A 16,513-nucleotide genomic window follows, 5' to 3' on the forward strand; every position below is an offset into this window, starting at 1 on the left:
CCAGTGCGGAAGGTCACGCAGTGCGCACGCGTTGTGTCCTCGACCCGCAGCCGAGGCGGTCCCTGGAGTAAGCGGCGTCGCTCAATGCGCCTGCGCCCTACGATTCTCTCCCTCCCCCCCTCCGGTGGCAGCGGCCGTGGCGCGGTGATGGAGTCCGCGGTGGAGGAGCTGATGCCCCGGCTCCTGCCTGTAGGGGACTGTGACCTCGCGGAGGATTTCGACCCCACCATGCCCCCGCGGACGCCCTCGGAGTATTTAAAGCGAGTCCAGTAAGTGGGGGAGGGGTTGGCTGGGGGGGCTGCGCCGCTGCCTTCTGGCCCCGTGGGGGAGCCGAGCGGGGGCTGGGCCGGGCCTCGCTTCCCCTTGGTGAGGGGCGGCGGCTGCCGGGTCGCCTCTCCAGAGCACGCCTGGCCTGGGAGCCCGTTGGGGGGGGGGGGCGTTGGGCGCCTCCCCCCCCTCCTGTCTGTGAAGGGGCCGGGGGTGCAGGGAGTTGTGCCCTGACCCGTGTCGCTCTCGCGCGCCCCGCGAGCTGCGGGGCTGGTTCCAGCCCCCCTTGGACCCAGTGCTCAGCCTGCGTGGGGGCCGCCCCACCCCCTACATTGCATTGTCAACCCGGGTCTCTGCCGGCCCCTGTTTCCAAGCTTCCGCTTGTGGGTCCGCGACTCCGCGCTGCGGTCTGAACCTGGGCTTGTATTTGCTGGGCCTGGGTGCAGCCTCAGGTCAGACCTCTGGAGATCCAGGGTTGAGCAGTATCCACGCTGTAAAATGACAGGGCTTGGACCTGAATCACAGCAGGACTCACGCTCGGACCACTGGGTCCGAGAACCTGGGTCCTGTGAGTTCACTAAGTTCACCCTGAGTCTGAGCCTAGGTTTACAGTGCAGTGTAGAATCATAGGACTGGAAGGGACCTCCAGAGGTCATCTAATGAAGTCCAGTTCCCTGCGCTCGTGGCAGGACTATATTATCTCTAGACCATTCCTGACGGGTGTTTGTCTAACCTGCTCTTAAACATCTCTAATGGTGGAGATTTCACAACCTCCCTAAGCATGCTGTTGCCGGGCACCCAGTGCCAAGAGGCAAAACAACAGCAGAGGTTCATTACCCGGTGTGTTTCACTCAATAATCACAACGGGGTAGAGAAGCAGAAAAGTTTATTTGCAGCTGCAAACAAGGTACAGGGAGAATAGAATCTCAAATCCTGCACATCAGAGCAGGTCATTACACACACTTTTATATTCCTTAATGCTACTGCACTACACATTAGCCAATCAAAACTTTACACAAATACTCTGCCTTCCTTATATGGGTTACAACAATGTTTATTTCCTGCAACCTCTAACAAACATTCATAGCAACTTAAACAACCAGCACATTCTGTCTGGCCTTGTAACTATCTCCTACTATTTTAACTTGGCATCAGCAAACCTTACACTCTGAGGCATTATATGCGGCTGCAACATTGTTTTAAGAGCAAAAGAGCTTACTCAAACCAGCCAGGCCTGAATTCTATTAAGGGGGGTTGAGAAGAAGCCCTTAGGCCTTCAGCAGGGAGACTTCCTCGACCCTTATGGCCTCCCATCCCCTCAACTGAACTAGTGGCCATACCCTGGGGTCTCCAACAATACTCTTAAGAAATAAGTGTTGTTTAGGCACTGCACTGGAAATTAAGAGATCCAGGTCCTGTCCCTGACTCTCTACCTAACCCATTTACCAAACCCTTTAGCTGTCTTGTCTCTTAGGTCCTGGTCCAGCAATTTCTAAGTGCAGAGACAAACTGCCCTGTTTATGCTGTACATGGTTGCAAGATTGGGGCCTTCAACTATAAACTCTCTGGAACATGAACTATCTCTTATGTGTTTGGAAAGCACCCATCACAAAAGTGCTATGAATTCATTTGGTTCCTCTAGGTGCTACCATAATACAAGTAATTACAAAGTTTGATGTCTGAATAATACTATTGTTAATTAAACTTTGTAAATCTTACAAGGTAACACAGTGTTCAAGGTGCAAATGTTACTTAATTACATAACTTACTGAGAATTTAAATTAATTTCAATATTCATAACAAGGCTATTTTTAACAATACTAAAAATGTAAGCCTAAAATTACCTGACTCTGTCGCTCTAGGTTGTTCAGGTTTTGATATTCATAAGTTTCTCATTTCAGACAGCAAGCATATTCTTTAACACTTTCTAAAATTCCACTGCACTCTCTGATCCATCATCACATGTTTTTGACAGGCAGATTATGGCATAATCAAATAATAGGAGAAAGTTCTTGCTCTTGACTGTAGTCTGTTTTTCACAGAAGGAATACAATGGTATTTTACTTGCTACAGTTGTTAATAGCAATGATCTTTACTGATATTTATGATGGAAAGATGTCTTGTGGCTGAAGCACAGAACGAGAAATCACAAGTCCTGAATTCTGTTCCTGGCTGTGCCACAGACTGGCTCACATGGGGGCACTTATCTGTCATTCATAGCTTATATTGTAAACTCATAAATCTTTTTAAAACTCTCAACCCATACCCTTCCGTAAGAAATATTTTTTTTAACTTTTTTTTCTTTAATAGATTCTAATTCATAACTTAAGAATTGTGCAAGTATTTTGTATTTGATCAGGTACCTCCTCATGCAAACCCAAACCTGTGACCGTTTCAGGTTCTAAGGGACGCAGCTGAGAGATTTAAAACATAGCCTTTTATTTCTGTTTGAAGGATTGAAGCAGCACGATGCCCAGATGTTGTTGTGGCACAGATAGACCCCAGAAAGTTGAGAAAGAAGCAGACAGTGAATATTTCAGTAAGTATTGTGTATATATTTGTGTATATATTTTTAAAATATTTTTTTAGAAAAACAGACTAGACAGTTAAATGAGAATAAAAGCTTTTGGTTTCATACTAAAATTTTTGGATGCATGGTATAAGCATCAAACATGTCGTAGAGTACCTGAATTTTAAGTAATCTGCAGAAGTAAATGGAATCTAGTCTTGCAGATTCAGATTGTGAATTACTGGATAACTGAAGTCTCATTAAAACTCAACTAATCTAACTTATAACATTCACACAAAATATTGTCTTGTATCTACAGCAAAAATAATTGATCATATTTTCTCGCTGCAGAAGCAACTGAAAGAATTTTGTATTTAAAGATTTATAACAAAGTTTGTCATAAAACTTTCCTACAGTTGAAAGATACAAGGATATCAATACAGAGTATGTTCTTATTCTTTTACTGTTGCTAGTTTCTCAGATTTTTTTTTTTTATTTTAAATCACCTAGTCCATCCATTCTGGTCAGCCAAACAGGATTATTCCCTACTGTATGTGTCCTAGGGCTTTGCCCTGTCCCCTTTGAAATGGTTCAAATAATGGAGCTTCTACAATTTCTCTTCTGGAAACTCTATTCTGATATTTCACGGTTGGAAAACATTTCTTGAGATTGGCATAAAATTTTCATTTGCTCAATTTTACTTCATGATTCCCAGTTGAACAACCTGGGACACTTTCCTCTTTCACTTCAACTCTATCAAGAAAGGAGAGAATATTTGAAGGAGGGGTTTTCAAGTACATATAGAAAGATATTGTATTCTCTTCTTATGATAAGCCATAAAATTGACTACCTCCCAATGAAGTTACTAATCCTTCAATTAACTTTGATGATAGGAGTTAGATCAGGCCCTTAGAATGATAGTATTTTGTTTTACTTTCTAGAGGGGACACCATCTATTTAATATTCTAACATAAATGATTTTTAAAATCTAATATTACTAAAATCTATTTAGATGCTTATATAGACTTACTCACCTTATTATTTGACCACGTCACAATCATTAATAGATTTTTATCTTCGTAACACCCCAGTGAGATATTATCCCCATTTTGTAGATGGAGAACTGAGGCAGATCAGACTACGATCTTTAAGAGATGGTAGAGGAGAAAGTGTGTCATCTTAGTTTATTTGCTTTGACAGGTTTCCCTTTTGTTTCTATTGATCACACAACAGGGGAGATAAATATTTTTGTTTAAGGGCACGTCTACACTACAAACTTATGTTTACTCAAGTTACGTTGGCGTACAGCTGCCAAAGTTAGTATGTCGCTTGTGCGCCTGCATACTTGGCTCCTTGGTTCGGTGAGAAACATACTCATCAGGAGTGCTTGTATCAATGCAGAGTGCTGTGCACAATGTATAGGTATCACACTGTGCAACTCGCCACTCTCATGTTCACTGTCTTTTGGGAAGCTTTGGCAGTGCATAATGGGACTGAAATGAGTCATGCAGGGGTAGCTGGGAGCATGGGGTCAACTTCCCAGTTTGCTACTGTTTCCATCCCATAATGTTATATGTATCCATAACTTTTGCACCTCTTTTTCAAAATTCCACAAACCCACATGGTTCTCCTCGCTGTCTGCTATCTCTGACAGAACCATGGAGCTTGCACAGCTCTGCACTATTGTCATGAACGTTGCAAGCACAGAGCGCACAATCCTGGAGTATTTGCAGAGCCTCAAGAAGAACCGAATGAGTGGGGACCATGATGATTCCTTGGAGGACAGATTCACGGTTGTTGGTGGCATTCACAGAGCAGCTCCAGATGGTGGATTGCCACTTCTGGGCCCAAGAAACCAGCACTGATCTGGTGGGTTGCATCATGTTGCAAGTTTGGGGTGACAAACTGGCTGCATAACTTTCAGATCCACAAAGCCACATTCCTGGATTTGTGCACTGAGCTCGCCCCAGCCCTTCAGCCCAGGGACACCAAAATGAGAACAGCACTGACAGGGAGAAGTGAGTGGAACTGTGGAAACTTGCAACGCCAGATTGCTACCGGTCAGTATGGAATCAATTTGGATTTGGGAAATCCACAGCGGGGGCCGTTCTCATGCAAGCATGCAGAGCCATTCATCGCCTTCTGCTAAGCAGGACTGTGACTCCTGGCAATGTGCAGGACACAGTGGATGGATTTGCAGCAATGGGGTTCCCAATTGTGGTGGAGTGCTAGATGGCATGCATATCCCTATTTTGGCTCCAGACCACCTTGCCACTGAGAATATCTGCGGAAAGGGCTACTTTTCTATGGTTATGCAAGCATTGGTGGATCACCAGGGGTTCTTCACCAACATCAGTGTGGACTGGTCAGGGAAGGTACATGGCACTCGCGTCTGTAAGAGCACAGGACTATTCAGGAAGCTACAAGGAGGGACTTCCTTTCCCGACCAGTCGATTACCAGTGGGAATGTTGAAATGCCAATAGTGATCTTGGGTGACCCAATCTTCCTTTTACTCCCCCAACTCATGAAGCCGTACACCGGCCACATCGACAGCAGCAAGGAATGATTCAGCTACTGGCTCAGCAAGTGCCAAATGACAGTTGAATGTGCGTTTGGTCATTTGAAGGGTCATTGGCGTTGTTTACTCACAAGGTTGGACCTCAGTGAGAAAAATATCCCAATGGTTATAGCTCCTTGCTGTGTCCTGCATAATATATGTGAAGCAAAGGGAGAAAAGTTTCCACAAGGGTGGAAGTGGAGCAGATGTCTGCTGAATTGAATAGCCAGATGCAAGGGGTATTAGAAGAGCTTAACAAGGAGGTATACAGCTCAGGGAGACTTTCAAAGACCAGTTTAACAGCGAGCCAGAGTAGTGTGTGGTGTTGTCCAGGTTCTGCTCTTTTGTGGCAATTACGTGTAGGAATATAACATTGTCATTTCACCTGTTAATTTTGTTTGTGAATGAGCCTATGATTTGTGTGTCATCATGCAGTAACAGGTAATTGGTTGCTTTCAGAACTGCTGAGCACTTGGCAGCATATGTTGTGACCTAATAAAGATGAATTATTTTCCAAATAATATAATTTTATTCTGTAACAAAAGTAGTTTAAAAAAAACAACTTGTGCAATTTAAAACAAATACAATAAAAACATAAGTTCTGATCTCTTAATTTATTATGAAGGGGAAAAAATGTTCATATTGATTTCAGCTACACATACACCAACCATGGCTTTTTTACAAGTCAGTGTATGAGAAACTGTGATTGTCTTTAATGTCCCTTGGGGTGGAGTGGTATGGGGAATGATGACACATGGAATGTTATGTGGGGGATATAGGATGTTCCTGATACTGAGCTCTCAATGGATTGTAGAGGGAGGTGACCTCGGGATAGTTGAACCTGCAGGTCCACCAGAGCCTGCAACATCTGTGTTTGCTGCCTGAAAATCCGTATTATGTCCTAATGCATCTCTCTCTCCTTTTTCCTGCTGGAACTCTTGGGCCTTTCCCCTCTCCACTCTTTCCTTCTGTGGGATGTCCATAGTATTCATCCTCCATGCCTTGTGCTCATGATACAATGCAGCTCTGGCTTGCAGGATCCCATTGAACATGTCATCCCGAGTCCTCTTTCTCCTCATCTGGTTCAGGCATTCTGCAGGTGTGCAGGGGGAGATCCTGAAGGCTGTAATGGCAGTTGTTTTAAGACAAAACACATGGGGTAACATTGTCAGCATATTCACTAAGAAAGCAGACCTGGATGCTGAACTCACTCTCCTTGCTTTCCTAAAGTTTTAAGCACTACGTTCTCACTTCTGCTTGGGATTGCTTGTGGACAGTGTCAGTCACAGCACCAGCCATGGTGAGAGTGGCCGACTGGGGTGATTTTAGTTGATATCTCACTCCTGAGGGTAACAAAGGTAGAGAGAGGACAGTTGCTGCTGGTGTCCTGAAGCTGTCTGGGCCTTTATGATACTAGCCTGTGTATTGCAATGGTGCCTGCTGAAGTTGTTGCTGAGTGTTGTGGAATAGTGTCCTATGGCAGAGGAATGAGGCAGCCCTCCCTAGAAACTTTTGGCAGAGGATTGCAGAGTACCTCCATGAAAATTTCATACAGATCTCTCAGGAGGATTCAAGGAACATCCCTGTGTACATACATAAACTGCTCCACATGATCATATTCTCCTTCTCTTCTCCCCCCTCCCCCCCCACTTTAGAGTGGAATGAAAAACGGATAGCAATTCTACATCTCTTGGTTATGCCACTAGCTCTTCTATCGTGAGTAAATTAATGAAAAAGCAGAACACATCTTTTGACACTTCGGGAGTGCCATCCCTGTAATTGAAAATTTATCTAAACACTTACCCAGGGTTCCTTCCCCTGCATCAGACTCACCTGTGCTTGATTGGCTGGACTGCCGTGGAGTCAGAAACAGGTCCTGGCTTGCTGGGCAGCTGGATCCCCTGGTTACCTGTCCCATACTCCTCTTCCTCATCCTCCACCACCAACTCTTCTTCCTCCTCACTGTTCACACCAGGGGTTTATGTCTTTGGCTTCTCAGAGGTATCCACTGTGCTGGCGTCGGGAGGGGTATCTCTGCCAGGTATGGCCTGCATCTCTTTGTAAAGGGGACAGGTCTGCGGCTTGGCATCAGATCGATTGTTGGTCTTCCTAGCATTCTGGTATGCCTGCCACAGCTTCCTGGCTTTTGTGCGGCACTGCTGCTGGTCCCTTCTCTTGCATCCCCTGAGCAATGTGCTGGTAGATATCGACATTTTTACAGCTGGTTTGAAACTGGGCCTGCACATCCTCTTCTCCGCACAGGCCCAGGAGATCCAATATCTCCTGTCTGCTCCAGGCAGGAGTGCATCTGGAGTATATAGCCAGCGTGGTCCGCTGGGCAATTGCACTCAACAATGGAAAGCTGCTAGGTGTGAACACTGTATCAGGCAATCAGGAAATGGAATTTCAAAAATTTTCAGGGCCCCTGGGAAGTGAAGTTCACAATGGTGACCAGAGTGATCAGTGTGGGGCATTATAGGACAGCTGCTGGACGACAGTTAGGATTGCTATAGTAATACAGTGTCTACACTTGCCCTGTGTTGACCTAAGTACATGGACTGTGGCTCTGCGCCGCTTGGAGAGATGGTATTAGTGTGTCAGCATAATGAGGCACTTACATCAGAGGGAGACCAATTTAAGCATAGACATATGCACAAACTTGGTCAACATAAGCTGTTTTGCATGGACCTAACTTTGTAGTGCAGACCAAGCCTAAGTGTTTGTAAAATCAAATTGGGATGTGGTCAGGCAAAATGTGGTACTTGAAACTATTTTAATTAAATTTTTTTAATATACATTACAGTTCAGATTAACTTTTCTTTAACTCATTGTATCTTGTAGAAATAATAGTGGAATTTCCTGCTTGTGTGTCTCTTCCAGTTAATCATTCAGAGCTTGTTCAATGCAATAAAATAGGGACTTGGCTCAATACTGAACTGTAAAAGTAGTGGATTAGTGTGAGTTTTGGGGTTCACTTTTAATCTAGAGATATATCCTATATTCTTGCTAAATTTTCAGCATCCCACCTGCAAGAAGTCATTAGAGGTTTTTCATTATCCCTTCCTCTAAAAGGCACTTAACTACAAGCATTTAAAAATTTTTATCTCTACCTCCTAGATTTTTATTACCAATTCATGGGTTTAATGTGGAGATTTGGAACGGTAATTCTTCTGATTCTGCACTGATGTCTTATATGGCTGGCAGTTGCCCCATCTTAATTGAAGTGGTAGATCGGTTTAGGGCCCTAAAACAATGTATTTTTATAGATCAGTCTTTTATTCTGTGCAAATCAGGCTATCCACTTGCTTGTGATATGAAGTAAGACAGTCAATATATCTGATTGAGATTTCTGTAAAACTTGCATTTGTACTTTGTGCAAAATAAACTATTTAAATCTACACTCAGAAAAAGAAAAATAATGACCATTTGTTCTATTTTAGAGAATTTCCCCTATCATTATGAGAAAACAATACTTCCCCATTAATAGTAAGAGAGTGGGGTACATCTGTCATTTGGATATCTTCAGCATATCACCAGTCAAAACATGACATTTCTTTTGTAAAATGTGAGAATTGGGGCTGGTTTTATTTTCTTTCTCAAAGTAGAATTATCTCTTGTCTTGTCTTCCTAGTTTCACATGTACTTTAAGTGGAAATTCTTAGTTTTAGACTTAATTAGTTTAGGGTTCTGTTTGTTGATTACTTGTTATAAAAAAAATCCTACCTATGCTTTCTTAGCTCACAGGATGCCATCCTGCCCCTGAGGGATATTCTCCAACTCTCAAATGGCAGCAGCAGCAAGTGTCTCACTTTTCAGCAGTTCGTCAGGTAAAGAACAGAGTGTTCACAAACTAGTGCAGTGTGGATATGATGGCATCTAGTGTGGTGGTGTTTTTTGGGGTGGAAGGGTGAACTTTACTGTATTCTGGGGAAAGATATAGGACGTAACATTTTATGGTAGAAAATAGTAAATAAAGTAGATGACTGCTCTGTCTTTGGAAAACTTGTTTTGTTTTTTTTTGTTTGGGTTTTTTGGTAAACCTAATTTATCATGACACTCTAGCACCAAAGAGGTTCTTGGAGAAAACAGGCAATCATACATTTAGCTGGCTGAGAACAGTCTTGTAAATGATGATATCTGTGTATTAAAAGAGTCTCTGTCAAGTAGTTGAGGACAAAGCTTAGGGGTTTTTTGTAGCTAACAAAAAATATTACAAAATGTAGTATTAATAGGAATGTTTTAATGAACTACTAAGATCGAAATAAAAACATTTGGGTCCCAGTCCAGTAATGGGGCTCATGGACAGTACCTTGCACCCATACAGGAACCCATTGAGTTCAGTAGGATTCCATCTAGGTAGAAAGGCCCATCTGCACAGATCTGATGGCCGTATCTTAAATTTTCCATACAGTGCTTGCAAGTTGCCCCATTGTATGAGAACTAGAAAGGGAAACTGAATAGCCTCTCCCCCTTCCCACCCCCAATCCAAGCTGAGTAAATTGCAAAAGGTAAACAAATAGTAAACTGGACTTTTACCACGAAGTTTTAATACTCTAAGATCTTAAGTGACTTAAAACATATAGCATTCCTATTGCAACATGTTAAATGCCGACCTCTTTTACCTCTGACAGAATTAGCATGGAGGGGAAGGAAAAGCATTGGTGTTAGTATCCATGAAAACATGCAAGAGTAGCAGTGAAGAAGAATCAGAAGGCTAGCCCTCTGTGCTAACATTATGTTTGTATAAAATCTGTCAGCTCTTCTGATTTTTAGCACAGATTTCTGGTCACATGGTGCCTGCTTAAAAAACAACAACAAAAACTTTGCTGCAATAACCGTCACTGGTTGGAAAACATACCTTGAATTCCAAAGGTTTAAACTTCAATCTCCAGAATACTGTCAAAGCAGGCCATTTTGGTTTTGGACAAACTCTACATATCTCCTTTCAAAAAGGTATTTTTATGGTATGAAGGTCCTTGACCCATACTGGACTGAGAATCTGAATACATCTAATCTCTTTTAGCGTTTGTGTTGAAACAAGGTTTTGGTTCCTTTCAGCCAGTTTTCCTCTCATTTAGGATACTGCAGTACTTGTTGAGGCTTATTTCTAGGGCAAGATTATCAAACACATGCTAACTCTGCCAGATCCAGAAGAAGGAGAAAGCTGGCTTATGAAGGTGAAAGCTCCCCATTTAAACATACATCTCAAAACAGAAGCAAGGGCAGTGTTTCAAGAATTGAAAACTGTTTTTCTTAAGATTGCTTACCTTAAGTAAACATTTTAAAGGATTAATAGTGCTAAAATTATGGTTCTAGAGATTGTCAAAGCTATATAAATGAAGAAGCATTTAAAGTAACATTTTAAGGAGTAGACTAACCAAGCAACACATTTTCTTCATATTTCATCTCTCTTTACAGGTTATAAAATAGTAAATTCTGTCTTACAACTTGCAACACGTTGTTATATTAAAAGAAATACATGAATAATTTGATCAGTTATTTACCATATTTTTACAGCAACATGCAATCTACTTTTTCTAAAAGAAATAACCATTATAATGGTATTGAATTGTTTTTTTTATGGTTATGAAGGCCCAATTAAAGCAATTTGGAGATGAAAAGCTATTTTGGCTAGAATAAAATCATTACATTATGAACCATAATCAAGCTTAATTATTTTAATCCTACAGAGTTTGAACAAACACAGAAATCATTGGAAGGCACAACATTTGGACAGCAATGTTACAATGGTGAGTGAATTTTATAACAAATTTTGTGAACCTCTTTATTTTACTGTTAAATTGTGTTATGCTGATAATGGTGGTGCATTAGTAATTGTGTTTAACTGCAAATCAGGATTACCAGAGTTATATATTATTTGAAAATATATAATTTATGTAATGAAAATACAAATCATAACATCATATGAAAAGTAGCCCACTCTTATTTACCTTTTTCAGCCAAAATCTGAGGATGAAGAAGGCTGGAAACTGTTTTGTCTGGGTGAAAAGTTATATTCGGAAACAGCTATTGCAGTGTCTGGTAATGAAAACCTAGGAATTGATTACATAAAGGTAGGTATCACTTTTAATAAGAGTACTCAAGCTCCTTCTTGGTTCTTGGCAGTTATGTCTTGTTAGCAGCTTCCAGAAATTGTCCTGATGTGTTGGGCTCAGTGCAGATCCAATCTGAATGCAAAACAGGCTCTGATGAACATGCTGCACACCTGCCTGGTATGTTAAGTGGAATCTTGGTGAAGCAGAGAATCTGATCTTACTTAATTTTCAGATGGAAATATATCTACTACTATAAGCTAGTCTTAGGATTACTATTAACTGAAACATGTTAGAGACAATGTTTTATTCTGTATGTTTAACAGCATTTTCTGCATAGTCTCCATTTTTTGTTGATGGTCAGTTGCAGTTTGTCTCCTGTGCAGACCACTCTCCAGGGAACTCTCATATATGCTATTCCCTAAGCCTTTTAAGAGTGGGCTTACTAGTAGTGGTAGCAGCAAAGCTGAAGCCACAAAGGCATCAGGCATGGATGTGTACAGAGAGGAAGGAGTTTGGGTGAGCATGTGTGTATACAGAGAGGTAGGTGGAGACGTGGACTCAGGCATGTTCGTTGTTCCTCTTAGATGTGCCGGAAAGGCCCTTAGTAAACATCAGAGAGCCAGAAAACACTTATAAAAATTCAGGACCTATTTAAAGAGCCTATGACCCAAACAATAACTTTTTAAAAAAATTGAAGTCCAAAGAAATTGAAGTTGTATCCTTTTAAAATCTGTTGCCTCTCCCAGTATTTGGTAACATTTAGATGAATAGCTATTTTTTACAGCTTATGTTTGCTTTGTTTACTCCTGGGGGAATTCTGTGCCACTGAACAATGCAAAATTGGTGCAGAAATTAATGTTCTGCTCAGAATTCTCCCCCCCCCAAACAGAAATGGGCTACAGAGCTGCCTGCCGCCACTACGTGGCACTGGACCTGGCAGAGCCCAGCTCACAAATAGAAGACACTGCTGAAGGGAGGGGGAGGAGGAGCTGGAGGGTTTCTGGCAGCTACATTTCCCAGCACGTCCTGAAGGAAGGACTTGGCGTGCAGGAAACTCCAAACAAGCCCAGGATCCAGCATCATGCTGTTTCTCCCTCTGGATCCCTGGGGTCTGGGAGGGTAGGGGGTGCATGCAAGTGACTGGGCTGGGGGGTGCCCCGCAGCTGGGCTCTGGGAGGGGAAGAGGTTATGGGTATCTGGCCCCCCAGCTGGGCTCTGGGGAATAGGGGGAGGAGAAACAGGAACTGGGTTGTCATAGAGGTTTCTTTAACTCTCTGCGCTTGGGAGAATTTTTTGTCTGTATTGTTACAGACATAATTACTGACAGATATTTTGAAATAATTACCAAAATAATGGAAATTGGCGTGATTATATAGTGTTGTTTTCACAAAATATGCAGAATTTTATAATGTGCACAGAATTGTTAATATTTTGGTACAGAATTCCCCCAGGAGTATTTATTGCTCTTCGCATTATTAATTGTAACTGGCATTTTCAAAATTAGAACTTTGTATGCTTTGAAAACCCATTACAATGAAAAATATGAAGTGGATTTATGTCCTCACATTCAAACTCTGTTCTAATTTAAATCTTAAAATACAAGGGCATTTCTTGGGAAGTTTACTTCATATATTACAGTTCCACCATGATTTTTCTTTTCAGATTGGTTTTCCCCCTTTTTTAAGTATTGTTAGCAGAATGAATCAGGTAAGTCTATGTTTCTACTTATGAGAATAAAATATTTCTCACCAAAAATATTTACTTTTTCTATAGTTTTCCTATTAATTCCATGGATATCCCATCTATTGTGTCATTGTATTAAAGGAAACAATAATTTATACCATAAAACTTGTTTGAGGCATTATCGCAATCTGCCACTAGAGACTTACTTGGTAAAACTAACACATCAAACCTCTACCCTTTTCTCATTGATACTTAGTGTTTAAATAGAAATATTTTTTTGTTCATGTGAATTACTTTTGATTATTGTTGCTGGTACTGAGGACACATTCGCATGCTTGTGGCTTAAATAATAATAATAAAAACCCTACCAGAACAATACACTCCACTGCACATGCTTCTCCTCCTGAGGAGAGGAGGAGAGAACAAACACAGGACAGATGTGATGTTTATTCACATTGCTTACTGCACCACTGCTACTGCTACTTCAGCGCTTAACCAAACGGTCGGCTGTAGTGACTGTTCACCATTCGGTCCATTCCTGTGTGGCTGCAAAGCCTTGATGGGCAAAAAGTAGGATGACCAGATGTCCCGATTTTATAGGGACAGTACTGATTTTTTGGTCTTTTTCTTATATAGGCTCCTATTAACCCTCCCACCCCCATCCCAGTTTTTCACATTTGCTGTCTGATCACCCTAGCAGAAAGTCCAACGTTGGAACAGACTTCATGAACCCATGTAATAGGGTGTCTGCCTGTAGGCTGCCTCCACACCTCAGTTGATGGAATTTTATCCCGGATGTTGCAAGCCACCCGGAGAACAGCATGTGGAATGTCTTGTGGCATTCTGAACATCGTGGAAGCCCCTCATACTAATACTACCCCTTGTACTATTATGTCCTGTTAGTCATCTCTAAACAGTCTGAATTTTTTCTGTGTCTGCCATAAAACTAAAATCAGAGGTACAGAAAGACTTTCAAGTATTGTGGTCCACTTTGGGCATCATTTCTCTTCTTACTATATATTCAAGTCCTTTTCAATTTCAGCAGCATCTGTCCTGAAATTTCCTCTCTCCTTTATATCAAGTTTCAGACTGAAATAAATGCCTGTCTAGATGCACCATAGAGTGGATATATAAACAAGTGTCATTTCACTATGAAAAGTGAAGTCACGCTTCTGTTTGCTTTTGATATAGTTCTTTATAAACTATAATCAAAAATTGGTGCAATGACCGTTATACGTAGTCATTCTTCTTTTCAGGTGTTTTTTTCTTTTCCTCTTTTAAAAGGCAACAGTAACTAGCGTCCTGGAATATCTGATAAACTGGTTTGGAGAGAAAGAGTTTACTCCAGAACTGGTAATTTTAATTTATTCTATCTACCTATAAACTAACTCAGTGAAGAGTTGTATATTTCAAATATCAAGAAACTCAAATTTATTTTCATAGCAATGATAACTTGTCTCCCTTGCCTGTAGGTATGCCCTAGGGACCACACACTTGGTGTTAAAACAAACTTTGAAACCTTTTTCCCTATCTCCCCTCTATCATGACAATATTTATTAATGCATGTATTTTCTTGAACTAGATATTGGTCTCTACTAGCATTCAGTACAGTTGGTGTGTTACCAATTAATTACGGTAAAAATTGATTTGGAAAATACCAAGCTGTACTACTTCTATTTAAATCCACTTAGGGCAGATGGCTTTATGCTTTGTTGGCATGTCTTGAAAAGCCTTTGTTGCCTGAAGCTCACTCCCTGATTCGGCAATTGGCAAGACGATGCTCTGAAGTCAGAGTATTAGAGGTAAGTAACAATTTAATATGGAAAAATTCTTACAATTCAGCGTAGTGTGGGGGATGACTTGACAGTATTGTTGAGAAATAAAATTCTTAGTTTGCATTTATCCAAGTTATTCGATTTAATAGTGTGTGTGTATGTATATGTATATAGTAGACTCAAGTGAATGAAAAAGCAAAGTATGGAGAATGAACTACTGGATTTTTATGGGAACCCAACAAATTGCTTAAGAATGGCAGTTCTTTTCTGCAGCCAAGTAATATTAGACATATGACCTAAGACTTCATATTCCTTTGTTGCAGGAGAACAAGAATGAAGAGAAAGTGTCTGCTCTGAATTTGTTAATCTGTTTAGTTAGCAGGTATTGCAAGCTTCATTTTTATTAAGTAGAATTTGGAGTAATTTATGTACACAGCAAGCACAGAAATCTTGGCTTTAGGATCAGCTTTTAAGGAATTTTGGCTATGACAATGTTTTTGTAAAGACCTTATATACTGTGGTACACATTTGCTCAGTTAAAATGACTTACTTTTAAAACCAGGAGAAAACGAAGCATATACTGATTTCCTCAAGGAGAGGTAAGTAAAATAAAATAAAAACTCATCTGAAGCAGGTGATAAACGATGAACCTTTTGAACAAATCTAAAATTACTTATATGAAGCCAAAAACATTCTGGGAATAAAAACTAGTGGTAAAATATACAGCAAATACACTGTCAATTACTTAATGGGGGGGAGACAATGTCTTAACACTTTCTCAGACTAACTTTGTTCTCCATATATTCAAATTACGTTTCTCTGATAGGTATTTTGATCAACGTGATCTGGCTGATGAGCCCTCCTGATTCCAGATTGGGGATATTTAAATGTCTCGCATTGCTATAAAACCAACACCAGCATCAGTGTTAAACAGCCAGGTGCAATGCAGCTCAAAATGTACCTTCTTAGTAGTGAGCTTGAATGGTGTTGAGCAAAAGACTGCTGGTCTCACTGAATAATCCATGACCTGAAAAGGGTCAGCAGCGAAGTGTCTACCCACTCTCTATAAACCTGTTTCTCTGCAAAAACAAGTGGTCTTTAAAGCAGTATGCAACTTGAGCTGTTGTAAGCACCCAAGGGTAGTTTATCCTGAAAAATTACTTCTGGAGAGTAAGCCCTTTTGTTGAAATTGAATTACTCATGTGAATAAAGATTTACAAGACTGCGCCCCAAGCTTTTTACAAATGAAAGTTTGAGGCAGTGAGAAAGCTCTTTCCTGAACCAGGATAAAGAGTCAGATATTAAAGGGTTTTGTAAAACTTTACAATAAAATTTTCAAAACTGCTCAGTGTGTGCGTCTTGCTAGAATGTTTCTAAAAATTGCTTCTTGGCATCTGTTTTTGCTATTTATAAACTGCACTTTTCAGAATTGGTGGTCATGTTAGATATACATGGAGTGAGGGTTTTTTTTATGGTCTCAATTCAGGTACTGAATTTAAATAGTACTACAAAACTATATTCCTTATTAGTTAGGGACTCTAATATATTTAACAATTAGCTCCGTATTCATGAGATAAAACAAAGGATCTGAAAATGTTAGATGCTAGTGCAATAAAACTAGTTTATACTAATTTTAGCAGTAAAATAATTACACATTTACTCACA

The 16,513-nt window shown here is 40.7% G+C and overlaps 1 protein-coding gene across 1 annotated transcript; it reads left to right on the forward strand.

Annotated features, from left to right (window-relative positions):
* The first annotated feature begins 96 nt into the window (after positions 1–96).
* Positions 97–16,192, forward strand: GEMIN2 (gem nuclear organelle associated protein 2). The gene is made up of 10 exons (XM_048852261.2): positions 97–269; positions 2,722–2,806; positions 9,072–9,161; positions 11,025–11,084; positions 11,295–11,408; positions 13,053–13,097; positions 14,358–14,426; positions 14,765–14,875; positions 15,172–15,230; positions 15,675–16,192. The coding sequence occupies exons 1-10, from the start codon at positions 148–150 to the stop codon at positions 15,712–15,714; spliced, it is 795 nt and encodes a 264-aa protein (XP_048708218.1). The 5' UTR covers positions 97–147; the 3' UTR covers positions 15,715–16,192.
* The last annotated feature ends 321 nt before the right edge of the window (positions 16,193–16,513 follow it).

The sequence above is a fragment of the Caretta caretta genome, chromosome 6 (genome assembly GCF_965140235.1).
Source record: "Caretta caretta isolate rCarCar2 chromosome 6, rCarCar1.hap1, whole genome shotgun sequence".
NCBI lineage: Eukaryota > Metazoa > Chordata > Testudines > Cheloniidae > Caretta > Caretta caretta.